Genomic DNA, 27,353 nt, shown 5'->3' with positions numbered 1-27,353 from the left:
GGGTATACCACGCACTGGCCTATAACACGCACCCTCATTTTACCAAGGATATTTGGGTAAAAAAGAGTTTTTTACCCAAATATCCATGATAAAATGAGGGTGCGTGTGTGCGCATGTATACCCCGATATACCCCCAGGAAAGGCAGGGGGAGAGAGCCCGTCGCTGCCCGCTTCTCTCCCCCTGCCTTTCCTGGGGTCTAGAGCCCTGCTGCCAGCCCTTCTCTCCCCCTGGCTATCGGCGCCGCTGCCCGTTCTGTCCCCCTGACTATCGGTGCCGGCGCCCCATTGCCGGCGCCGATAGCCAGGGGGAGAGAAGGGGCAGCGGCACCGATTGCCGGCGCCGCTGCCCCGTTGCCTCCCCCCATCCCCAGTGGCATAATTACCTGGTTCGGGTCCGCGCTGCTGCAGGCCTCCGGCGTGCGTCCCCGGCGTCGTTGCTATGCGCTGCACGGCGCGGCGCATGACGTCAGTGCGCCGCGCCGTGCATAGCAACGACGCAGGGGACGCACGCCGGAGGCCTGCAGCAGTGCGGATCCGACCCAGGTAATTATGCCACCGGGGATGGGGGGAGGCAACGGGGCAGCGGCGCCGGCAATGGGTGCCGCTGCCCCTTCTCTCCCCCTGGCTATCGGCGCCGGCAATGGGGCGCCGGCACCGATAGTCAGGGGGACAGAACGGGCAGCGGCGCCGATAGCTAGAGGGAGAGAAGGGCCGGCAGCAGCGCTCTAGACCCCAGGGAAGGCAGGGGGAGAGAAGCGGGCAGTGACGGCCTCTCTCCCCCTGCCTTTCCTGGGAATGTATCGGCGTATAACACGCACACAGACTTTAGGCTAAAAATTTTAGCCTAAAAAGTGCGTGTTATACGCCGATAAATACAGTAGTTCCTAAAGCTTCTTTTAAAAAAGGGTCTTGTTTTAATATATCCCAATTTTTTTTAAAATATGTTTTCTATTTTCTTGGCATCTCTGGAATAACGGGATACAAATGCTGTGCAGTAATTAATTTTTTTCTCATTTTTATCTTTTTTCTTATAATTTAGACTTAGTTTTTTTATTTGGTCTGTTCTTACAATAAGATCTGCTTTCTTTCTAGCGCCTTCAACAATTGATAATGGATAACCCTTGTCTAAAAATCTATTCTCTATTAATTTAGCTTGATTTTCATAGCATTTATTTTCAGAGCAGTTTCTTTTTATTCTGTTTAGTTGTCCGAACGGAATATTCACCTTCCAATTTTTTTTAAGACAACTTTTAAAATGCAGATAGCCATTCGAGTCAATTGATTTAAAGTGCGTACATGTATTAATTTTATTTTCTTTTATATATATTTCTAAATCCAAAAAAGTAATATTTTCTTTATCTATATGTTCAGTGCATATCTATATGTTCAGTGCATTGATTATTGTTCAATTCATTAAAAAACTCATAAAAACTATTTTTACTCCCTTCCCAAATTAAAATCAAATCGTCTATGTATCTTTTATAAAATTTTATATGTTTATGATAAGGACTGTTCTCTATGCACATTTCTTCTACTTTTCCCATATAGAGATTTGCGAAAACAGGTGCGCATTTCGCGCCCATCGCAGTTCCGTGATGTTGAATAAAAAACTGATCCTCAAATGTAAAATAATTATGACTTAAAATGAAACTCAAACTTTTTACAATAAAATCCTTCTGACAGTCTGGCATTAGAATATCCGTATCTAATATTTCTTTAATAACTCTCACTCCTTGTTCCTGTGGGATATTCGAATAAAGAGATACTACATCCATTGTAATTAACCACAAATTTTCTTTCCAATTTTATTCCTGTAAATATCCCAATTTTTGTCCTGAATCTCTCAGGTATGATGGGAAAGATGTGACATAATTTTGTAAGATGCGATCCACATATTCTTCCAACCTACTTGTGAGGGAATTTACTCCCGCGATTATTGGTCTTCCAGGAGAACAAAGGGGATTTTTTTGCAATTTTGGGAGAAAGTAAAAATAGGGGGTGGCTGGGTTTTGAATCAATATATAATCTTTTTTAAATTTTGGTTAGGGGTCTGAGAGTAATTTTTTATAATACATTTCATCCTCTATAATTCTCAGAGATTCATCACAATAATAATTTTTGTTCATTAAAACAATCCCCCCCCCCCTTATCTGCTTTTTTTTTATCACTATTTCTCGATTTTCTTTGAGCGATCTTATTATTTTCCTCTCTTTTTCTAACATTTTATGTTCTTTCTCCCATCTAATCGTTGCACGAGAACCCTCATTTTCTACCTCCAATTTTCTTAAATCATTGAGCACCATCTCATAAAAAGTTTCAATAAAATTCCCTCTACTCTGTGTGGGAAAAAAATTTGATCTGTTTTTTAATCCAGACTCTAACGGTTCATTAAGAACAGATTCTGTCAAAATCTAATAATCCTCTTTATATTGTTCCGGAAATTTTTTATCCTTATCCACTGAAAAAATTGGTATTTGATCCTTATTTCCTCTATTTCTTATAAAATCATTTAAATCCAAATAAACTTCAAATAAGTTCATTTTTCTCAAGGACAGTAACTTAGTCCTTTCTTTAGCATATCTAATTCTTCCCACGTAACTATATGCGTCGATAGATTAAAAACTCCACCTTTTTGTAAAATATCATTATCCGGGACTAATAGTTCCTCACGTGGTTTTCTCCTCTTAATCTTTTGGACTCGTTTCCCTCCTTGTTTTCTTCTTCTTCTTCTTCCTTGTCTAACTGTAATCTCTTCTTGGTTCTCATTCTCCCCACTGGAGTGAAAAAATCTGTCACTCTCAGATTGGGTGATCTCTGAATGAATTCTTGGTTTGTTTTCTTTATTGATTTTGAGTTCAGGGCTTGCGCTATTTGGACTTCTTCCATAATGATCCTTGGGGTTTTTATTATTTTTATTTCTTCTTCCAATATTTGTGTTACGCCGGGCGCTCCGGGTCCCTGCTCCTCCCCGGAGCGCTCGCGACGTTCCTCTCTCTGCAGCGCCCCGGTCAGACCCGCTGACCGGGAGCGCTGCACTGACATTGCCGGCAGGGATGCGATTCGCATAGCGGGACGCGCCCGCTCGCGAATCGCATCCCAAGTCACTCACCTGTCCCGGCCTCCGGCTGTCATGTCCTGGCGCGCGCGGCTCCGCTCCTTAGGGCGCGCGCGCGCCAGCTCTCTAAGACTTAAAGGGCCAGTGCACCAATGATTGGTGCCTGGCCCAATTAGCCTAATTAGCTTCCACCTGCTCCCTGGCTATATTACCTCACTTCCCCTGCACTTCCTGGCCGGATCTTGTTGCCTTGTGCCAGTGAAAGCATTTAGTGTTATCCAAAGCCTGTGTTCCAGATCTTCTGCTATCCACATTGACTACGAACCTTGCCGTCTGCCCTGACCTTCTGCTACGTCTGACCTTGCCTCTGTCTAGTCCTTCTGTCCCACGCCTTCTCATCAGTCAGCGAGGTTGAGCCGTTGCCGGTGGATACGACCTGGTTGCTACCGCCGCAGCTAGACCATCCCGCTTTGCGGCGGGCTCTGGTGAAAACCAGTAGCAACTTAGAACCGGTCCACCGACACGGTCCACGCCAATCCCTCGCTGACACAGAGGATCCAGCTAGCCGAATCGTGACAGTAGATCCGGCCATGGATCCCGCTGAGGTGCCGCTGCCAAGTCTCGCTGACCTATCCACGGTGGTCGCTCAGCAATCGCAGCAAATCGCCCAACAAGGACAGCAGCTGTCGCAGTTGACCGCCACGTTAAAGCTTCTGCCACTGCTACAGCAGCAACCATCTCCTCCGCCAGCTCCTGCACCTCCTCCGCAACGAGTGGCCGCTCCCAGCCTCTGCTTGTCCCTGCCGGACAAATTTGATAGGGACTCTAGACTCTGCCGTGGCTTTCTGTCTCAATGTTCCCTACATATGGAGATGTTGTCGGACCAATTTCCCACAGAACGGTCTAAGGTGGCGTTCGTAGTGAGTCTTCTTTCTGGAAAGGCCTTGTCTTGGGCCACACCGCTCTGGGACCGCAATGATCCTGCCACAGCCACAGTCCAGTCCTTCTTCGCTGAAGTCCGTAGTGTCTTCGAGGAACCAGCCCGAGCTTCTTCTGCCAAGACTGCCCTGCTAAACCTGGTCCAGGGTAATTCTTCAGTAGGCGAGTCCGCCATCCAATTTCGTACTCTCGCTTCCGAATTATCTTGGAATAACGTGGCTCTCTGCGCGACCTTTAAAAAAGGCCTATCCAGTAACATCAAGGATGTGCTGGCCGCACGAGAGATTCCTGTCAACCTGCAAGAACTTATCCATTTGGCCACCCGCATTGACATGCGTTTTTCTGAGAGACACCAGGAGCTCCGCCAGGAAAAAGGCCTTGATCTCTGGGCAAAGAAAAATGAAGAGCAGATGATCCAGCACTAATTCCATGCAGCTTTATTAGAAACACAGCACACAGGTAAAAACAGCCTGAACTCAGACGCCTTGATCTCTGGGCACCTCTCCCACAGTATCCTTTGCAATCTACCCCTGTGCCTCCTGCCGAGGAGGCTATGCAAGTGGATCGGTCTCGCCTGACCCAGGAAGAGAGGACTCGCCGTAGGGAAAAAAATCTTTGTCTGTACTGCGCTAGTACCGAACATTTCTTTGTGGATTGCCCTATTCGTCCTCCACGTCTGGGAAACGCACGCACGCACCCAGCTCACGTGGGTGTGGCGTCTCTTGGTACTAAGTCTGCTTTTCCACGTCTCACTGTGCCCGTGCGGATTTCTCCTTCTGCCAACTCCTCCCTCTCAGCCGTGGCCTGCTTGGACTCTGGTGCTTCTGGAAATTGTATTCTGGACTCATTGGTGAATAAGTTTTGCATCCCGGTGACCCGTCTCGTCAAGCCGCTCTACATTTCTTCGGTCAACGGAGTGAAGTTGGACTGTACTGTGCGTTACCGCACAGAACCCCTCTTAATGTGCATTGGACCCCATCACGAAAAGATTGAATTGTTCGTCCTTCCCAACTGTACCTCTGAAGTCCTCCTCGGTCTGCCATGGCTCCAGCATCATTCTCCCACCCTTGACTGGACCACCGGGGAGATCAAGAATTGGGGTTCTGCTTGCCGTAAGAAATGCCTCACCTCTGCTCCCAGTCCCGTCTGTCGGGCCTCAGTGTCTCCTCCTGTGCCTGGTCTCCCCAAGGCCTATCAGGACTGTGCCATGCCTCCTCATAGCCCCCGTCCTGGTGACACTCTGCCCTCCCTCCCCATTCCCACTCCTGCTGAACTGCCTGCCTTTGAGGAAACCCTACAATCGCTCCCAGTGTCCTCGTCCCACGTGAAGCAATTGCCGGACAAAAAAAGGGGGAGACCTAAGGGGGGGGGGTACTGTTACGCCGAGCGCTCCGGGTTCCTGCTCCTCCCCGGAGCGCTCGCGGCGTTCCTCTCTGCAGCGCCCCGGTCAGACCCACTGACCAGGAGCGCTGCACTGACATTGCCGGCGGGGATGCAATTCGCATAGCGGGACGCGTCCGCTCGCGAATCGCATCCCAAGTCACTCACCTGTCCCGGCCCCCGGCTGTCATGTTCTGGCGCGCGCGGCTCCGCTCCTTAGGGCACGCGCGCGCCAGCTCTCTAAGATTTGAAGGGCCAGTGCACCAATGATTGGTGCCTGGCCCAATTAGCCTAATTAGCTTCCACCTGCTCCCTGGCTATATTACCTCACTTCCCCTGCACTTCCTGGCCGGATCTTGTTGCTTTGTGCCAGTGAAAGCGTTTAGTGTTGTCCAAAGCCTGTGTTCCAGATCTTCTGCTATCCACATTGACTACGAACCTTGCCGCCTGCCCCGACCTTCTGCTACGTCTGACCTTGCCTCTGTCTAGTCCTTCTGTCCCACGCCTTCTCAGCAGTCAGCGAGGTTGAGCCGTTGCCGGTGGATACGACCTGGTTGCTACCGCCGCAGCTAGACCATCCCGCTTTGCGGCGGGCTCTGGTGAAAACCAGTAGCAACTTAGAACCGGTCCACCGACACGGTCCACGCCAATCCCTCGCTGACACAGAGGATCCACATCCAGCTAGCCGAATCGTGGTAATTTGTTTTATTCGGGGTTCTGACAGAACCCGAGGAAGCCCTAAAAAAACTGGGGATAGGGACAAAAAATCTTCCCCTCCTATGGTTTCTTCGGGACTGTTTTCGAATCTCCATTTTTCTTTTTCTTGTTCTTGACTATTGTGATTTTTGATTTTATTGTTTGTTAAATAATTTGAATTGTAAAAAAATCTTTTTCCTCTATACTCGCTCAATACATTCATTAAAACCATTCGGAACCAATGTGTTCAGCTTAAAAATATAGAAACTTTCTCTCCTACATAAAGTGGAGAATCTACGTAAACCTTCCGCTATCTGCTCCACGGGGATTTCAGTGCATTGCAGTGATTATAAAGAAAACTTTCGGACGGATCCGAAAAAAGAAGCGAATGATTGACGGTGTGTCATGTACCTGGATGGCGTGGTAAAGACGAACTTGTTCGAAGGCTAGCCGGACTGAGGGGGGTTTAAGGACGAAAAAAACCCTCTCGCCGAAGTAAGTAGAGTTGCGCCTTTAACGTAGAAAATCGGCTGCATATGAATATCGATCCTGTCCGCTCTCCTATATTTGTGTTTTTTTGGTTCTTCATTATATTATTCGGAGTGGCGAGTCACTTGCCGAGGAGGATTGATGCGGAGAAAGGACTGATATGAGAGATCACTGGTTGTATCTACGGGCTTTCTAAAGTGTGTGAGTGGTTCCAGTAACCACTCACCAAGTGTAAGTGTGAACTTTAAATTCATTTAAAAGTGTTGCCAACTGAAGGATCAGTACACCGCTCTCAAAAAAGTTTTTTCTTGTACTACTCTCTGCATAGGTAATTTCCACCCCCAGATAGGAACCATATTATATGGTGAAGGTGTGGACTTTGTGGTGTTTAGCGGTAGAAGATTCTTCACAGGTGTGATTTTATTTGGACTGGTTCAAGTCTCGTGAATAGAGGTCAGAGGAAGAGATGGAATCGCTGAAAGTATGTTTCGGTGCAGGGGCTCGCTTCCAACAGTTTTTGAACTATATGGGAGGTTTGGAATATTCAATGTGTAATGTGAAAAAATTAAGTTTGAATTGTATGGAGGGTATTATTAATAATACTCCAGAAGGTGTAATGTATAATGGAGAAAAAGAAGTACAACTAATAAGAACAATGGAAGACTATATGCAACATGATATTGATGTGAAATATTTGGAATATTGTAATAAGTGTGGTATAGTCCCCAAGGGTTTACAAATCAAACAGAAACCAAGTTTTGCTAATGTTGAATTATTTGTGAAAAATTGGCAAAATAAGCTAGTATTTTTTTCAACACAGTTGATGGATATGCTGATAGAAAAAAGACAAAGTTTGTGTAAAAAATTGATGAAAAATATTATAATCAATTGTATAGGAATTAAAATTAGTCAGGAAGGGAAAGATAGAATTTATCGCACAGAAAAAGCTCTTTGTAAGAAAAAGTTAGGTAAAATCCAAAGAGATTTCATAGGATGGGATAGGTCCTCAACAGTGAAAATGAATGTAAAAGAAATAACTAGAAAAAACACCCCAAGGGATATGGATCAAAATATTCCAATTAATAATAAAAAAAACAGAGAAAAAAGAAATTCCCCAAAAAACACAAGAAAATCTGAAAATCAATAAAGGAACAACAAAAGTCCAATTGTTAAGGTATAAAAATACTGAGAATTATAATAATAAATATAAATATAATAAACAAAAACATATAACTGAAAATGTTAACATTGGATTTAATTATACAAGAATTTTTTACAATTCAAATTATTTAACAAACAATAAAATCAAAAATCACAATAGTCAAGAACAAGAAAAAGAAAAACGGAGATTCGAAAACAGTGCCGAAGAAACTATAGGAGGGGAAGATTTTTTGTCCCCATCCCCAGTTTTTTTAGGGCTTCCTCGGGTTCTGTCAGAACCCCGAATAAAACAAATATTGGAAGAAGAAATAAAAATAATAAAAACCCCAAGGATCATTATGGAAGGAGTCCAAATAGCGCAAGCCCTGAACTCAAAATCAATAAAGAAAACAAACCAAGAATTCATTCAGAGATCACCCAATCTGAGAGTGACAGATTTTTTCACTCCAGTGGGGAGAATGAGAACCAAGAAGAGATTACAGTTAGACGAGGAAGAAGAAGAAGAAGAAGAAGAAGAAGAAAATGAGGAGGGAAACGAGTCCAAAAGATTAAGAGGAGAAAACCACGAGAGGAACTATTAGTCCCGGATAATGATATTTTACAAAAAGGTGGAGTTTTTTATCTATCGATGCATATAGTTACGTAGTAAGAATTAGATATGCTAAAGAAAGGATTAAGTTACTGTCCCCGAGAAAAAATGAATTTATTTGAAGTTTATTTGGATTTAAATTATTTTATAAGAAAGTTGACTTTAAAAAGGTTTTTTCAAATAAAAAGTAGAGGAAATAAGGATCAAATACCAATTTTTGCAGTGAATAAGAATAAAAAATTTCCCGAACAATATAAAGAGGATTATGAGATTTTGACAGAATCTCTTCTTAATGAACCGTTAGAGTCTGGATTAAAAAACAGATCAAATTTTTTTCCCACACAGAGTAGAGGGAATTTTATTGAAACTTTTTATGAGATGGTGCTCAATGATTTAAGAAAATTGGAGGTAGAAAATGAGGGTTCTCGTGCAACGATTAGATGAGAGAAAGAACATAAAATGTTAGAAAAAGAGAGGAAAATAATAAGATCGCTCAAAGAAAATCGAGAAATAGTGATAAAAAAAAGCAGATAAGGGGGGGGAGATTGTTTTAATGAACGAAAATTATTATTGTGATGAATCTCTGAGAATTATAGAGGATGAAATGTATTATAAAAAATTACTCTCAGACCCGTCACCAAAATTTAAAAAAGAATTAGAAATATTAATACAGGAAGGGACAGAGAAGGGGGTATTGAATAAAAACGAAAAAGATTATATATTGATTCAAAACCCAGCCACCCCCTATTTTTACTTTCTCCCAAAATTGCAAAAAAATCCCCTTTGTTCTCCTGGAAGACCAATAATCGCGGGAGTAAATTCCCTCACAAGTAGGTTGGGAGAATATGTGGATCGCATCTTACAAAATTATGTCACATCTCTCCCATCATAACTGAGAGATTCAGGACAATTATTGGGATATTTACAGGAATATAATTGGAAAGAAAATTTGTGGTTAATTACAATGGATGTAGTATCTCTTTATTCGAATATCCCACAGGAACAAGGATTGAGAGTTATTAAAGAAATGTTAGATACGGATATTCTAATGCCAGACTGTCAGAAGGATTTTATTGTAAAAAGTTTGAGTTTCATTTTAAGTCATAATTATTTTACATTTGAGGATCAGTTTTTTATTCAACATCACGGAACTGCGATGGGCGCAAAATGCGCACCTGTTTTCGCAAATCTCTATATGGGAAAAGTAGAAGAAATGTGCATAGAGAACAGTCCTTATCATAAACATATAAAATTTTATAAAAGATACATAGACGATTTGATTTTAATTTGGGAAGGGAGTAAAAATAGTTTTTATGAGTTTTTTAATGAATTGAACAATAATCAATGGGGTCTAAAATTCACTGAACATATAGATAAAGAAAATATTACTTTTTTGGATTTAGAAATATATATAAAAGAAAATAAAATTAATACACGTACGCACTTTAAATCAATTGACTCGAATGGCTATCTGCATTTTAAAAGTCGTCATCAAAAAAATTGGAAGGTTAATATTCCGTTCGGACAACAGAATAAAAAGAAACTGCTCTGAAAATAAATGCTATGAAAATCAAGCTAAATTAATAGAGAATAGATTTTTACACAAGGGTTATCCATTATTAATTGTTGAAGGTGCTAGAAAGAAAGCAGATCTTATTGTAAGAACAGACCAAATAAAAAAACAAAGTCTAAATTATAAGAAACAAGATAAAAATGAGAAAAAAATTAATTACTGCACAGCATTTGTATCCCGTTATTCCAGAGATGCCAAGAAAATAGAAAACATATTTAAAAAAAAATTGGGATATATTAAAACAAGACCCTTTTTTAAAAGAAGCTTTAGGAACTAATGAATTTAGACCAAAGTTCATTTATAGGCGAGCAAGAACAGTTGCACAAGAAATTGCACCTTCATATCCTAAATTAAATACAAATATAAAGAGTAAAAAAACAAAAAATGAACAAGAAATATTGAAAGGATCTTTTAGATGTAATGAAAAGAGATGTGGTACCTGTTCACATATAGAAAACGGTAAACAGAAAATAAAAAGTGCGTTCACAGGTGAGGAAATTCCTATAAAATCTAGATTAAATTGTGCTAGAAATTTTGTCATTTATGTGCTCGAATGTCCGTGTGGGACCCAATATGTGGGCCGCACATCTCAAACACTTCGAAAAAGAATAAATTCACTGTTACGCCGAGCGCTCCGGGTCCCCGCTCCTCCCCGGAGCGCTCGCAACATCCTCGCAATCGCAGCGCCCCGGTCAGACCTGCTGACCGGGTGCGCTGCGATACCTCTCCCGGCCGGGATGCGATTCGCGATGCAGGTGGCGCACGCTCGCGATGCGCACCCCGGCTCCCGTACCTGACTCGCTCTCCGTCGGTCCTGTCCCGGCGCGCGCGGCCCCGCTCCTTAGGGCGCGCGCGCGCCGGGTCTCTACGATTTAAAGGGCCACTGCGCCGCTGATTGGCGCAGTTGGCTTAATCAGTTCATTCACCTGTGCACTTCCCTATTTAACCTCACTTCCCCTTCCCCTCCTTGCCGGATCTTGTTGCCATCGTGCCAGTGAAAGCGTTTCCCAGTGTGTTCCTAGCCTGTGTTCCAGACCTCCTGCCGTTGCCCCTGACTACGATCCTTGCTGCCTGCCCCGACCTTCTGCTACGTCCGACCTTGCTCTTGTCTACTCCCTTGTACCGCGCCTATCTTCAGCAGTCAGAGAGGTTGAGCCGTTGCTAGTGGATACGACCTGGTTGCTACCGCCGCTGCAAGACCATCCCGCTTTGCGGCGGGCTCTGGTGAAAACCAGTAGCAGCTTAGAACCGGTCCACTAGCACGGTCCATGCCAATCCCTCTCTGGCACAGAGGATCCACCTCCTGCCAGCCGAATCGTGACAGTAGATCCGGCCATGGATCCCGCTGAAGTTCCTCTGCCAGTTGTCGCCGACCTCACCACGGTGGTCGCCCAGCAGTCGCAACAGATAGCGCAACAAGGCCACCAGCTGTCTCAACTGACCGTGATGCTACAGCAGCTACTACCACAGCTTCAGCAATCATCTCCTCCTCCAGCTCCTGCACCTCCTCCGCAGCGAGTGGCCGCTTTCGGCCTACGACTTTCCTTGCCGGATAAATTTGATGGGGACTCCAAGTTTTGCCGTGGCTTTCTTTCGCAATGTTCCCTGCACTTGGAGATGATGTCGGACCAGTTTCCTACTGAAAGGTCTAAGGTGGCTTTCGTAGTCAGCCTTCTGTCTGGGAAAGCTCTGTCATGGGCCACACCGCTCTGGGACCGCAATGACCCCGTCACTGCCTCTGTACACTCCTTCTTCTCGGAAATTCGAAGTGTCTTTGAGGAACCTGCCCGAGCCTCTTCTGCTGAGACTGCCCTGCTGAACCTGGTCCAGGGTAATTCTTCCGTTGGCGAGTACGCCATCCAATTCCGTACTCTTGCTTCCGAACTATCCTGGAATAATGAGGCCCTCTGCGCGACCTTTAAAAAAGGCCTATCCAGCAACATTAAAGATGTTCTGGCCGCACGAGAAATTCCTGCTAACCTGCATGAACTCATTCATCTTGCCACTCGCATTGACATGCGTTTTTCCGAAAGGCGTCAGGAGCTCCGCCAGGATATGGACTTTGTTCGCACGAGGCGTTTTTTTCTCCCCGGCTCCTCTCTCCTCTGGTCCTCTGCAATCCGTTCCTGTGCCTCCCGCCGTGGAGGCTATGCAAGTTGACCGGTCTCGCTTGACACCTCAAGAGAGGACACGACGCCGCATTGAGAATCTTTGCCTGTACTGTGCCGGTACCGAACACTTCCTGAAGGATTGTCCTATCCGTCCTCCCCGCCTGGAAAGACGTACGCTGACTCCGCACAAAGGTGAGACAGTTCTTGATGTCAACTCTGCTTCTCCACGCCTTACTGTGCCTGTGCGGATATCTGCCTCTACCTTCTCCTTCTCTACTAAGGCCTTCTTGGATTCCGGATCTGCAGGAAATTTTATTTTGGCCTCCCTCATCAACAGGTTCAACATCCCAGTGACCAGTCTCGCCAGACCCCTCTACATCAATTGTGTTAACAATGAAAGATTGGACTGTGCCGTGCGTTACCGCACGGAACCCCTCCTAATGTGCATCGGACCTCATCACGAAAAAATTGAGTTTTTGGTCCTCTCCAATTGCACTTCCGAAATTCTCCTTGGACTACCGTGGCTTCAACGCCATTCCCCAACCCTTGATTGGTCCACAGGAGAGATCAAGAGCTGGGGTACTTCTTGTTTCAAGGACTGTCTTAAACCGGTTCCCAGTACTCCCTGCCGTGACCCTGTGGTTCCCCCTGTAACCGGTCTCCCTAAGGCTTATATGGACTATGCTGACGTATTTTGCAAAAAGCAAGCTGAGACTTTACCCCCTCACAGGCCTTTTGACTGTCCTATTGACCTCCTCCCGCGCACTACTCCACCCCGGGGCAGAATTTATCCTCTGTCCGCCCCAGAGACTCTTGCTATGTCTGAATACATCCAGGAAAATTTAAAAAAGGGGTTTATCCGCAAATCCTCCTCTCCTGCCGGAGCTGGATTTTTCTTTGTGTCCAAAAAAGATGGCTCCCTACGTCCTTGCATTGATTACCGCGGACTTAATAAAATCACGGTAAAGAACCGCTACCCCCTACCTCTTATCTCTGAACTCTTTGATCGCCTTCAAGGTGCCCACATCTTTACCAAACTGGACTTAAGAGGTGCATATAATCTCATCCGCATCAGGGAGGGGGACGAATGGAAAACTGCATTTAACACCAGAGACGGACACTTTGAGTATCTGGTCATGCCCTTTGGCCTGTGCAACGCCCCTGCCGTCTTCCAAGACTTTGTTAATGAAATTTTTCGTGATCTCTTATATTCCTGTGTTGTTGTGTATCTGGACGATATTCAGATTTTTTCTGCCAACTTAGAAGAACATCGCCAGCATGTCCGCATGGTTCTTCAGAGACTTCGAGACAATCAACTTTATGCCAAAATGGAGAAATGTCTGTTTGAATGTCAATCTCTTCCTTTCCTAGGATACTTGGTCTCTGGCCAGGGACTACAAATGGACCCAGATAAACTCTCTGCCGTCTTAGATTGGCCACGCCCCTCTGGACTCCGTGCTATCCAACGTTTTTTGGGGTTCGCCAATTATTACAGACAATTCATTCCACATTTTTCCACTATTGTGGCTCCTATCGTGGCTTTAACCAAGAAGAATGCCAATCCTAAGTCCTGGTCTCCCCAAGCGGAAGACGCATTTAAACGGCTCAAGTCTGCCTTTTCTTCTGCTCCCGTGCTCTCCAGACCTGACCCATCTAAACCCTTCCTATTGGAGGTTGATGCCTCCTCAGTGGGAGCTGGAGCGGTCCTTCTACAAAAAAATTCCTCCGGGCATGCTGTTACTTGTGGTTTTTTTTCTAGGACCTTCTCTCCGGCGGAGAGGAACTACTCCATCGGGGATCGAGAACTACTGGCCATTAAATTGGCACTTGAGGAATGGAGGCATCTGCTGGAGGGATCAAAATTTCCAGTTATCATTTTCACCGATCACAAGAATCTCTCCTATCTCCAGTCTGCCCAATGGCTGAATCCTCGCCAGGCCAGGTGGTCGTTGTTCTTTGCCCGTTTTAACTTTGAAATTCATTTTCGCCCTGCCGACAAGAACATTAGGGCCGATGCTCTCTCTCTCGTTCCTCGGATGCCTCGGAAGTAGAGGTCTCTCCGCAACACATCATTCCTCCTGACTGTCTGATCTCCTCTTCTCCAGCCTCCATCAGACAAACTCCTCCAGGGAAGACCTTCGTTTCTCCACGCCAGCGTCTCGGGATTCTCAAATGGGGTCACTCCTCCCACCTCGCAGGCCATGCGGGCATCAAAAAGTCCTTGCAACTCATCTCTCGTTTCTATTGGTGGCCGACTCTGGAAACAGATGTTGTTGATTTTGTGCGGGCCTGTACTGTCTATGCCCGGGATAAGACTCCTCGCCAGAAGCCTGCTGGTCTCCTTCACCCTCTGCCTGTCCCCGAACAGCCTTGGTCTCTGATTGGTATGGACTTTATTACAGACCTACCCCCATCCCGTGGCAACACTGTTGTTTGGGTGGTCGTTGATCGATTTTCCAAGATGGCACATTTTATTCCTCTTCCTGGTCTTCCTTCAGCGCCTCAGTTGGCAAAACAATTTTTTGTACACATTTTTCGTCTTCACGGTTTGCCCACGCAGATTGTCTCAGATAGAGGTGTCCAATTCGTGTCAAAATTCTGGAGGGCTCTCTGTAAACAACTCAAGATTAAATTAAACTTCTCTTCTGCTTATCATCCTCAATCCAATGGGCAAGTAGAAAGAATTAACCAGGTCCTGGGTGACTATTTACGGCATTTTGTTTCCTCCCGCCAGGATGACTGGGCAGATCTTCTACCTTGGGCCGAATTCTCGTACAACTTTAGAGTCTCTGAATCTTCTGCTAAATCCCCATTTTTCGTGGTGTACGGCCGTCACCCTCTTCCCCCCCCTCCCTATTCCCTTGTCCTCTGGTTTGCCCGCTGTAGATGAAGTGACTCGTGATCTTTCCACCATATGGAAAGAGACCCAAAATTCTCTTTTACAGGCTTCATCTCGCATGAAAAAGTTTGCCGATAAGAAAAGAAGAGCTCCCCCCATCTTTGCTCCCGGAGACAAGGTATGGCTCTCCGCTAAATATGTTCGCTTTCGTGTCCCTAGTTACAAACTGGGACCACGCTATCTTGGTCCTTTCAAAGTCTTGTGCCAGATTAATCCTGTCTCTTACAAACTCCTTCTTCCTCCTTCTCTTCGTATTCCCAATGCCTTCCATGTCTCTCTCCTTAAACCACTCATCATCAACCGTTTCTCTCCCAAACTTGTTTCTCCCACTCCTGTTTCCGGTTCTTCTGACATCTTCTCTGTAAAGGAGATACTGGCCTCCAAGACGGTCAGAGGAAAAAGATTTTTTTTGATAGATTGGGAGGGCTGTGGTCCTGAAGAGAGATCCTGGGAACCTGAGGACAACATCCTAGACAAAAGTCTGGTCCTCAGGTTCTCAGGCTCCAAGAGGAGGGGAAGACCCAAGGGGGGGGGGTACTGTTACGCCGAGCGCTCCGGGTCCCCGCTCCTCCCCGGAGCGCTCGCAACATCCTCGCAATCGCAGCGCCCCGGTCAGACCTGCTGACCGGGTGCGCTGCGATACCTCTCCCGGCCGGGATGCGATTCGCGATGCGGGTGGCGCCCGCTCGCGATGCGCACCCCGGCTCCCGTACCTGACTCGCTCTCCGTCGGTCCTGTCCCGGCGCGCGCGGCCCCGCTCCTTAGGGCGCGCGCGCGCCGGGTCTCTACGATTTAAAGGGCCACTGCGCCGCTGATTGGCGCAGTTGGCTTAATCAGTTCATTCACCTGTGCACTTCCCTATTTAACCTCACTTCCCCTTCCCCTCCTTGCCGGATCTTGTTGCCATCGTGCCAGTGAAAGCGTTTCCCAGTGTGTTCCTAGCCTGTGTTCCAGACCTCCTGCCGTTGCCCCTGACTACGATCCTTGCTGCCTGCCCCGACCTTCTGCTACGTCCGACCTTGCTCTTGTCTACTCCCTTGTACCGCGCCTATCTTCAGCAGTCAGAGAGGTTGAGCCGTTGCTAGTGGATACGACCTGGTTGCTACCGCCGCTGCAAGACCATCCCGCTTTGCGGCGGGCTCTGGTGAAAACCAGTAGCAGCTTAGAACCGGTCCACTAGCACGGTCCACGCCAATCCCTCTCTGGCACAGAGGATCCACCTCCTGCCAGCCGAATCGTGACATTCACATAGATTTAATATTAAGCATAAATATTTAAAGCATAGTGTTTCCCGTCATTTTTTAACACATCATAATGCAGATCCAGGGTTGCTACGGGTGATCCCCGTGGAGCAGATAGCGGAAGGTTTACGTAGATTCTCCACTTTATGTAGGAGAGAAAGTTTCTATATTTTTAAGCTGAACACATTGGCTCCGAATGGTTTTAATGAATGTATTGAGCGAGTATAGAGGAAATAGAAATTTTTGGTATTTTAATGTCTCGGTCAGTGGGCAATTGTTTCCGGGTGAATATGGGGTCATAGATCCTTATAAAAGTAGTAATTGTGTTAGGAATAGGTATCCCTGAGGAAGGGGAATTTTCTCCCCGCAACGCGTTGGATTATATGTATTATTAAATAAATTATTCTTTTTGAATGAAGTTCAGTGCATTGCAGTGATTATAAAGAAAACTTTCGGACGGATCCAAAAAAAGAAGCGAATGATTGACGGTGTGTCATGTACCTGGATGGCGTGGTAAAGACGAACTTGTTCGAAGGCTAGCCGGACTGAGGGGGGTTTAAGGATGAAATAAACCCTCTCGCCGGAGTAAGTAGAGTTGCGCCTTTAATGTAGAAAATTGGCTGCGTATGAATATCGATCCTGTCCCCTCTCCTATATTTGTGTTTTTTTGGTTCTTCATTATATTATTCAGAGTGGCAAGTCACTTGCCGAGGAGGATTGATGCGGAGAAAGGACTGATATGAGAGATCACTGGTTGTATCTTCGGGCTTTCTAAAGTGTGTGAGTGGTTCCAGTAACCACTCACCAAGTGTAAGTGTGAACTTTATTCATTTAAAAGTGTTGCCAACTGAAGGATCAGTACACCGCTCCCAAAAAAGTTTGACAGAGAACAAAAAAAATGTATGGACATACAAAACAGTTGTAATAGAACTATACTAGCAAAGTAAAATAAGATGTGTAATACACCAGCTCATCCCTTTGTCCCGCTGTTGCACGGACCGATGTGGACACCATCGTAAAGAGTTATTGTCCAGCACAGTGTAGCTCTTCAGAATGGTAAACTTTATTTAGACATCATCGTACACAGGATAAGTAGAAGGTGACGCGTTTCGGCCTGGTCACCAACTTACTCACAAGAATCCTAAATAGGGAGGGGAGACTGACATCACTCCAGGAATACCTGTGGAGTTCCGGCAGTTTCCAGATCCCTCACATGTATAAAACAATCAAATTAACTCTATAATATTCAAACAGTATAAAAAGAAAATACACCATAGACGTGACATGTGTATGTTACCAAATAAATATGCATAAATAAATCTCTACAAAATATCATGTATTCACATAGACAACTTTCTATGGTAAACAGGGAACTTGATTCTCATAGACGGAAAAGGGTGACATATATGTAAAAAGAAAAACGGAAACAGGTAAATATATAATGTGAACAAGGTCAGAATCCCACATAAGAGTTTCAATGAACGCATAAAAATTAAAATAACCTAATAGTTTAATATGGTATCTAACTTTTTATTTAAACCCTGAGGGACATGACTATCCAATTTCACGATCTAATAGCTTTTGTTTAGTATTATTCCCCCCTCTAGTGGGTGATGTAGCTCTTTCCAAATCCTGTAACGTAAGTGAAGAAAAATTCCCCCCCCCCCCCCCCCCCCGTGGCATTCAGCATAATGTTTTATGATCATGGAAACATTTCTAGAGTTGAAGTAGGTGACATCGGATAGATGCTTCCGTATGTGTACTTTGAGGGGATTTGTAGTAAATCCCACGTACTGCAGGTACAGGTCAATACATAGATAGCATATGCTGCATTGCAGTGTGTGTATTGCTTTATGGGATATACTTCATTATTCGACCATAACATCACAGATGTAGAGTTTTTCATAATGCTAAAACATATGCATCTATTGTGACCGCAGCCATGTAGGCTTGTTTTCTATCTGGCTGGATGACAAACTGGGGGACAGTTTGTGTCCTATGGTGAATGCCCGTCTAGAGCTACAGTGGTAACCGTGTTGTAGTTCTTTCTTATATGCCCGATCTGATGTAATGGGTGGAATATATTTATGGATAATGTTACAAATGCTACTGAATCCACTGCTATACTGTGTCACAAACGTCACTGCAGACACTGGCTCACTACGGTTAACTCCTTCCCGATCAAAGAAGCATGTGTCGCAAAGTAAAATGTAATGAATAAAGATGAGCAAATCCATTGGATTCAAATTGGATTTGGTCCAAAAAATTATTCTGATTCTTATTAGATTCCCTGGGCTGGGCGCTCTTCACTTGACCCAACTGCTCAGTTTACTGTACAGGAGTAGGACACTTGTCTTAGGTACATTATGTCTGTGCCATAATTTGGATCCAAATCTGAAAAGAATCTAAAAGTAATCTCCGGAGAATCCCTAATTTCTAATAACAAGTGTATAATTTCAGTAGCAGATGCTAGTATATCTCCAACACGAAAGAATGAAAACTGCGGCAGCTCACCGGATAAACGTCAGGCTTTTATTAAAGTTGGGTGTACATACAGGTGCAGTTTCACAAAACGAGCAATGTCCGTTTAACACTAAACCGTGCTTCTTCTGGCTAAACCATGCCAGAAGAAGCACAGTTTAATGTGAAACGGACGTTGCTCATTTTGTGAAACTGCACCTGTATGTACACCCAACTTCAATAAAAGCCTGAAGTTTATCCGGTGAACTGTCGCAGTTTTCATTCTTTCGTGTTGGAGTTTGACAGTTGTATGGACCTTACCGCTGAGCACCACCATACAGAGGCTGATTAGAGTGGCTGTACCAAGTTTCATTGGATTGGGGGATGTGCATCGCTCCTGGGGCATGTCAGTAGTGCCAGGTAGACATCTAACTATTGCCTGTTTTTGAGATACTAGTGTGTATATATATATGCTACTATAAGACAACAAAATTTGGAATTAAATAAAAGTTTTCTTTATTTTTGAGAAACCTTTTTAAGTGTCATCTTTATGTCCTTGTTTCTGAGACTATAGATAATAGGGTTAAACAGGGGAGTGAACACAGTGTGCAGTAAGGATAAAATCTTATCAATAAGCGATGACTGTCCTTTAGATGGGATCATGTATTTAATGGTTATTGACCCGTAATATGTCCCCACAACAATAAGGTGAGAACTGCAGGTAGAGAAGGTTTTCTGTTTCCCAGTTGTGGATGGTATCTTAAATATGGCGAGGAAGATATACACATAGGTGACAATGATAAACCCACATGGAAAAATAAAAAGTGGCATAGAAAAAAGAAGTATTTCTATGTATATATGAGAAGTGTCCGAGCAAGAAAGCTTCTGGAGCGGAGAGAAGTCACAGTAGAAATGGTCAATGATATTGTCATGGCAAAAATTTAAATTTGCAACGGGCATGACTCCGGAAAGATTAACAGTAAGACCCACCAACCATGGCCATACTGAAAGACCAACACGTAACTTATAGTCCATGATACTGGAGTATCTTAGGGGGTTACAGATGGCCAGGTATCGGTCATAGGACATCACTGAAAGAAGATAACATTCTGTAATCATCAAACCACTGTAGAAATATAACTGTGTAATGCAGGAGGTGAAAGTCATTATTTTCAATCCTAGTAGAATAGCATCGAACATGTTGGGTACAATAATGGTGGAAAGTATAAGGTCAGAAAAGGAAAGATGACAGAGGAAGAAATACATGGGGGACTGGAGCCGGGCATTGGTGCACACTAGGACGATGATAAGAAGGTTTCCTATAATTGTTAGAAGAAAGATGATCAATAACAGAATGAAAAATATAATGCTGAAGCTGTAAAGATTTCCGAAACCCAGCAGGACGAAGTCTGTGACTCTTGTTTGGTTCATTGTAGACAATTATCAGATCTGTAACTGGAACAGAGAAGTGATGTTCATCTAAAATGAAGACAGCGATTTCGGCAAATAAAAAAAAAGGCAACTCTGTAGCCACTTTGTAGGCAACACCTCTTACCCTGAGGATGAAGTTTACTGCTGCACCTTCTTATTTTTCCCTTAACAGCGCTGCCAGCCGCCCGCTGTACTGAGAACTGCATCTTCCCTCATTGTGCTGGAACATAGAACCTAAAATGTTTGTCTGCGGAGAAGAGTCTTGGCCAGGAGAAATCTTCCTGATGGCCCAGGACAGATGGCAAAAAAAGAGAAAGGTGAACACTGTCCCCTGTGAGTCACTTATATGGTCTTACATGGCACTCGCCTACAGCTGGTATCTCCTGCCATATGGTCTATTGCTATATGGTCAATGATTTTATTCAGTAACAATAGAGCGGTATTAGTCAGTCATTAGTGTGGTAATGGTAATGGTGGTCATGGTGTTGCGGTATTGTCCCTTATTGGTAACACACAAAACAAAGCAGTATGCACCTGTGCACACATTTCCTTTTATCTGGAGATGCTGACCATTTTTTGCTTTTTGTATCATTGTTAAATATTGGTCTAAGTATACAGGATTTGGTGAGTAACAGTTTGGTGATATATCTCATTAGTGATTGTTACAGGGGGTGTAGAGAAAAGAAAGACAGAGACGGCGCTCCAATGGTGCAGGTTAACTTTTTTCAAAGTAGGTACGTGTGGAAGAATAGCAAAAAAGGCCGCTCATCTCAACCAGTTGTGCTATTGGTTGGCATAACACTGGGAATCGGTTTGTGTGGGTAGCGGTACAGTCTGGGAGCTGCCGATCATTGGTACCGCTGGCAGCGATCCAGAAAGCAGCTAGAAGCAGGTTGTGGGAATCACTGGCGGGGAGTGGTTCCAAATCCAACTTGCGGTATCAGCGCTTCACCGGGGTGTAGAAGTAGTTGTTGCAGACAGTTTCCTGTGAAAACTTTTTATTCACCAAAGTATAGATTATACAAAGGCAATATCAGTTACACAGATAGCTGTGTGCTCAGGACTAGGGATCGACCGATTATGGGTTTGGCCGATATTATGGGCCGATATTCACGATTTGGGCGTTATCGGTATAGGCAATTGCCTTGCCGATAACCCGATAATGCACGGCCCCCCGCACCGCCCCGACCGCTCCGCGCCGCACCACCCACCCACCGCACCGCGACCGCCCACCCCCCACGCACCCTCCATCGCACCGCCCCGGCTCCATTGCCGGGGTCCACACTACTTCTGGCTCCTGTTGCGTCCTGCGTTACGCTGTGCGCAATGACGAGTGACGCGACGTGACGTCACCGTCAGTGTGCACAGTGACAGCTCAGGATGATGCCACCGGAGCCAGATGTAGAGTGGATCCCGGGCCCCGGGAACAGGTAATTATAAAACCGGGGATGGGGGAGGCAATGGGGCCGGGGCAGTGCGGTGGGGGGTGCGATGCGGTGGGGGGTGGGGTGCGGCGGTGGGGTGGTGGCGTTGATAGGACTCAGGAGGACCCCCAGACAGGCAGGAGGAGAGAAGACGGTGGCGGCAGCGGCCTATGGCACCGCAAAAGCAGCTGCAGTTCAATGATTTAAAGCGCCCGCTTTAAATCAATGATCTGCAGCGGTGTCGCGAATAAATAGCCGTAAACTTATACCAGAATATCGGTATAAGTTATCGGCTATCGGCCCTAACCTCCACAGATTATCGGTATCGGCCCTAAAAAATCGATATCGGTCGATCCCTATTCAGGACTACGCGTTTCGAGTGGGGATTCCTCTCTTAATCAGGTCCACTATCTTATTTTGAAGTGAAAGCATTTATACAGTTGAGGGGGGTCCCCTCCACTGTATAAATGCTTTCACTTCACAATAAGTTCACAACTTCACAATAAGATAGCGGACCTGGTGAAGAGAGGAATGAATCCTTTCTCAAAACGTGTTGTCCTGAGCACCCAGCAATCTGTGTAACTGATATTGCCATTGTATAATCTATACTTTGGTGAATAAAAAGTTTTCACAGTGAACTGTCTGCTAGAACTACTTCTACACCCCGGTGAAGACCGATACTGCAAGTCGGATTTGGGAGCACCCCCCGCCAGAATTTCCCACAACCTGCATCCAATTGTTGATTGTTAAGGTTACATATAGATATTAATTTGCCCTTAGCCTGCAGGCTAGAGCAGCAGAGCACCGATAATACTGATTAATGCTGAGCCAAAGCTCAGGATTGAACAGTATAGTATAGTATAAGTAAATAAATAAATAAAGTGTTAATAAAAGGGAATTAATCCATTCGTAATAAAGGTTTGAATCCCCTCCCCCCAATCTTTTCCCATATTTTTTAAAGAAAATAATGTAATGAAAAATAAAAATAATCATGTGTAGTACCGCAGCATGCGTAAATGTCCGAACTATTAAAATATAAGGTTAGTTAAACCGCACGGTCGATGGTGTACACATAAAAAATACCGAGTCCAAAATTGTGCGTGTTTTGGTGACTTCATATCCATAAAAAAATTTATGAAAAGCGATCAAAAAATCCCATCAAAGCGAAAATGGTACCAATAAAAACTACACAAAAAATCCTCATATAGCTCCATATGCGGAAAGCTAAAAAAGTTATAGGGGTCAGAAGATACTAATATAGGGGTGCCAGGGCTGTAACAATGGGTGTGCCAGGGCTGTAACTGCAGGGGGTATTTATAGGGGAGCTGGGGCTGTAATTATAGGGGTGTGAGGTCTGTAACTATAGGGGTTCCGGGGCTGTAATTATAGGGGTGTCAGGGCTGTAACTATAGGGGTGCCGGGGCTGTAATTATTGGGGTGCCTGTGCTGTAATTATAGGGGTGCCGGGGCTGTAATTATAGGGGTGTCAGGTCTGTAACTATAGGGGTGCCTGTGCTGTAATTATTGGGGTGCCTGTGCTGTAATTATAGGGGTGCCGGGGCTGTAATTATTGGGGTGCCTGTGCTGTAATTATAGGGGTGCCGGGGCTGTAATTATAGGGGTGTCAGGTCTGTAACTATAGGGGTGCCGGGGTTGTAATTATTGGGGTGCCTGTGCTGTAATTATAGGGGTGTCAGGTCTGTGGTTGCAGCAGAGAGGACCCAAAATCTGCCTCTGCAAAATATGAAGAGTACTATGAAGTCTGCCATTTGGGGGACCCTGTTACAGAATATCACAGTCCTATGTCATGTAAACTCCACAGAGCCTGAGTGACTACTTACACATCCACAGACTGTGACCAGGAGAACACACAGGAGGCATCACTCACCTAATGGTTACATCTCCGGGGATATGCACCTCTACCTATCTTCTGAATGTAAATAACGGATTACAAATGATTGTAGATTGTGAAATGAAAATAAAATAACAGGTTAAATAATGATGAAAATCTTCCGTCAGTGCGCACATTAGAGGAGATTTATCATCCTTGTGCAGAAGATCAATGGAGAAGTTGCCCATAGCAACCAATCAGATTCCAACTTTTATTTAAAATGGCCTCTGAAAAAGTTGTAATCTGCTCCACTGATCCTCTGCACAAGTATGATAAATCTTCTGTAATGTGCGCACTGATGGCCGCTTTACCATTAACCCCTTTAGGACAAGGACCGTATATGTACGGCGCAGCAGTGAGTGACTTTATGCACAATGCCATACACTTATGGTGCTGCTATGAAGTGAGCCGAGGGCCTGCGCACGCTTCATAATAGGTGAGGACATGAGCGATCATGCTGATGTCTGCCATTAACCCTATAGATATCGTGACCAATGTCATTCACCGACAGTGAAGACGGATGTGCCGTTGGATTGGTGTGGGATTATTGGACCCCCGCAGTGCAATTGCAGGGGTTCAATGAGTGTAAATGGACACTGGAGGTCTCTAACCAGCCTCCAACGTTCATGATGGCCGATATTCTTGGTCAGCTGATAGTATTGATCAGTACTATGTCATAACATAGCACTGAACAGAGAGCGGACTCAGGGTATACAGGTACGCCCTTGGTCCTTAACAGGTTAAGGGATATTTTCTAAAATATTACCAGTACCATGAGCCACACCAGAGAGGCAGGGAGGTAAACAAGTGGCTCAGAAGCTGGTGTAGGAAGTAGGGTTTTGGGTTCATGGAGAACTGGGCCGACTTCTCTGTCGTATACCAGCTCTACCGTAAGGACGGGCTGCACCTCAATGGGAAGGGTGGGGCTGTGCTTGGGTTGAAAATTGCCAGAAGGGTGGAGGAGTGTTTAATCTAGGGACTGGGGGATCATAAAAGTAGAAGACAAGACAGTGTCGATAAGGAACTGGGACCTATTAATGTACTTGGGGGTGGAGGGGAGGAAGGTGTTAGAATAGTTAATAGGGATAGGCTTTATCAGTGGCGTTGCGACCCGGGTGCGGGGGGTGCAGCCCGCACCAGGTGACACCAACCTAATGGGGTGACACCAAGACGCTCCGCAGCACCCCCCCAGCTACACCGACACCCCCCGTCTGTACCCGACCGGCAGCACCCCCCCCCCCCCGGGCATTCATTTGTGTTGTGCGCCCGTTAGCACACACGCCCCCCGCCCTTCATCGCCGCTGTGCGCCCGCCCGTCAGCTGCCCCCCCCGGCCTTCATCGCCGCTGTGCGCCCGTCCGTCAGCACCACCGCATGGGACGTCAGTGACGTCACTCGCAGGACGCCAGGAGAGAAGGAGCGCTGCGCTGGATGGGTGAGTGTGTGTGTCTGTCTGTCTCTCTGTCTGTCGCTATCTCTGTCTGTGTGTGACTCTGTGTGTGTGTGTGTGTGTGTATGTATGTGACTGTGTGTGACTCTGTGTGTGTGTGTGTATGTATGTGACTGTGTGTGTGTGTGTGTGTATGCGACTGTGTGTGTTGCAGGGGGACCCAGGAGCGCTACACCCCTGCCCACAATCATTTCTTGTATTGGAATTATGTAGGAGGCTTTCTGGTGTGCCAAGTATGCCTTATTTTCTGTGTGTGTGACTCTGTGTGTGTGTGACTGTGTGACTCTGTGTGTGACTCTGTGTGTGTGACTGTGACTCTGTGTGTGACTCTGTGTGTGTGACTGACTCTGTGTGTGTGTCTGTCTGTGAGTGTGTGTCTCTCTGACTGTGTGTGTGTTTGTGTGTGTGTCTCTCTGTGTTGTATGTGTTTTTTTTTGTTGGGGGGGGGGCGGGTTAAACAGCGATCTAATGTGGGGAGACTTTGACCCATTGTGGGGAACCTGCAAGGGAACCTGCGGCCTAATGTGGAGTAACTACTACCAAATGTGCGGAGTCTATGCTACCTAATGTGGGGATTCTATGCTACCGAATGTGGGGAGTCTATGCTACCTAATGTGGGGAAACTGCTACCTAATGTGGGGAATCTGTGCTACCGAATGTGGGGAATCTATGCTACCTAATGTGGGGAAACTGCTACTTAATGTGGGGAATCTGTGCTACCTAATGTGGGGAAATTGCTACCTAATGTGGGGAAACGAGTACCAAATGTGGGGAATCTATGCTGCCTAATGTGGGGAAAATATGCTACCTAATGTGGGGGAACTGCTGCCTACCTAAAGTGGGGGAACTGCTGCCTACCTAATGCTCCCCCCTGGCAGTAGCACCCTCATCATCCACCAGCAACACCCCCAGCAGTAGCACCTCCATCAGCAGATCCTGATGGTGGATGATGGCGGTGCTCCTGCCAGGAGGATGATCCTGTGGATGGATGATGGGGGTGATAGTGCCAGGGGGTATGGCCAGTTGCACTCTCATCATCCTCCAGCAACACCCCCCCCAGTAGTAGCACCCCCATCATCCACTAGCAACACCACCAAAACTCCCCTCCCGTGGTAATAGCATCAGCTAACGGATGTTAAGGGGTGTTACTGCGGTTGTGGTATTATATTCAGAGGGTGCATTGTATGGCAACGTTATATACAGAGGGCGCAGTTTGTGGTAGTATTTTATTCAGAGGGTACAGTGGGTGGTAGTATTATATTCAGGGGTACAGTGTGTGGCGGTATTATATTCAGGGGTACAGTATGTGGTAGATTTATATTCAGAGGGTACAGTATGTGATGGTATTATATTCAGAATGTACAGTGTGTGATAGTATTATATTCAGAGGGTACATTGTGCGGCGGTATTATATTCAGGGGTACAGTATGTGGTAGATTTATATTCAGAGGGTACAGTATGTGATGGTATTATATTCAGAATGTACAGTGTGTGGTAGTATTATATTCAGAGGGTACAGTGTGTGGCAGTATTATATTCAGAGGGTACAGTATGTGGCAGATTTATATTCAGAGGGTACAGTATGTGGCACATTTATATTTAGAGGGTACAGTATGTGGTAGTATTATATTCAGAGGGTACAGTATGTGGCAGATTTATATTCAGAGTGTAAAGTATGTGTTGGTATTATATTCAGAATGTACAGTGTGTGGTAGTATTATATTCAGTGGGTATGGTGTATGGAAGGTTTATAATCAAAGAGTATAGTGTATAGTAGTATTATATTTAGAGGATACAGTGTCTGGCAGGTTTATAATAATAATTGTTTTCATATAGAGGATGAGAATGCGCTGACATAGTGAGGAGACGTCTGGGTGTCACATTCTACAGAGAGAAGATTTAGCTGGACCAGGCGGTATGTACCATCTGAATTAGATAAGGGAAGACTATAGAGAAGACGTCACCTGTAGTCACTGATACCATTGTGTATTCTCCTCACTATAGAGAAGACATCACCTGTAGTCACTGATATCATCGTGTATTCTCCTCATTATAGAGAAGACGTCACCTGTAGTCACTGATATCATTGTGTATTCTCCTCACTATAGAGAAGACGTCACCTGTAGTCACTGATATCATTGTGTATTTTCCTCACTATAGAGAAGACGTCACCTGTAGTCACTGATACCATTGTGTATTCTCCTCACTATAGAGAAGACATCACCTGTAGTCACTGATATCATCGTGTATTCTCCTCACTATAGAGAAGACGTCACCTGTAGTCACTGATATCATTGTGTATTCTCCTCACTATAGAGAAGACGTCACCTGTAGTCACTGATATCATTGTGTATTCTCCTCACTATAGAGAAGACGTCACCCGTAGTCACTGATATCATTGTACATTCTCCTCTCTGTGTCCTATCAGAGCTGTAGTCACTTGTAAGTTCTACAGTTATGGTGAGTGAAACTACAACTCCCAGCATAACCTCACCACTGCTCAAAGGGGTACTCTACTGGAAAACATTTTTTTTTTTATCAATTGGTGCTACAAAGTTAAACAGA

At 45.2% G+C, this 27,353-nt stretch overlaps 1 protein-coding gene across 1 annotated transcript; it reads right to left on the bottom strand.

Annotated features, from left to right (window-relative positions):
• Nucleotides 1–19,028: 19,028 nt before the first annotated feature.
• On the bottom strand, nt 19,029–20,033 carry LOC130296929 (olfactory receptor 11L1-like; the record flags this gene model as incomplete). The annotated part of the gene is made up of 1 exon (XM_056548995.1): nt 19,029–20,033. A coding segment is annotated over one exon (924 nt), but the record flags the coding sequence as incomplete, so codon positions are not given.
• Between the last annotated feature and the right edge of the window lie 7,320 nt (nt 20,034–27,353).

This window comes from Hyla sarda, chromosome 12 (genome assembly GCF_029499605.1).
Source record: "Hyla sarda isolate aHylSar1 chromosome 12, aHylSar1.hap1, whole genome shotgun sequence".
NCBI classification, from domain to species: domain Eukaryota; kingdom Metazoa; phylum Chordata; class Amphibia; order Anura; family Hylidae; genus Hyla; species Hyla sarda.
Note: the sequence above shows the minus strand (reverse complement) of the source record. Positions and strands in the feature narration are given on the sequence as shown.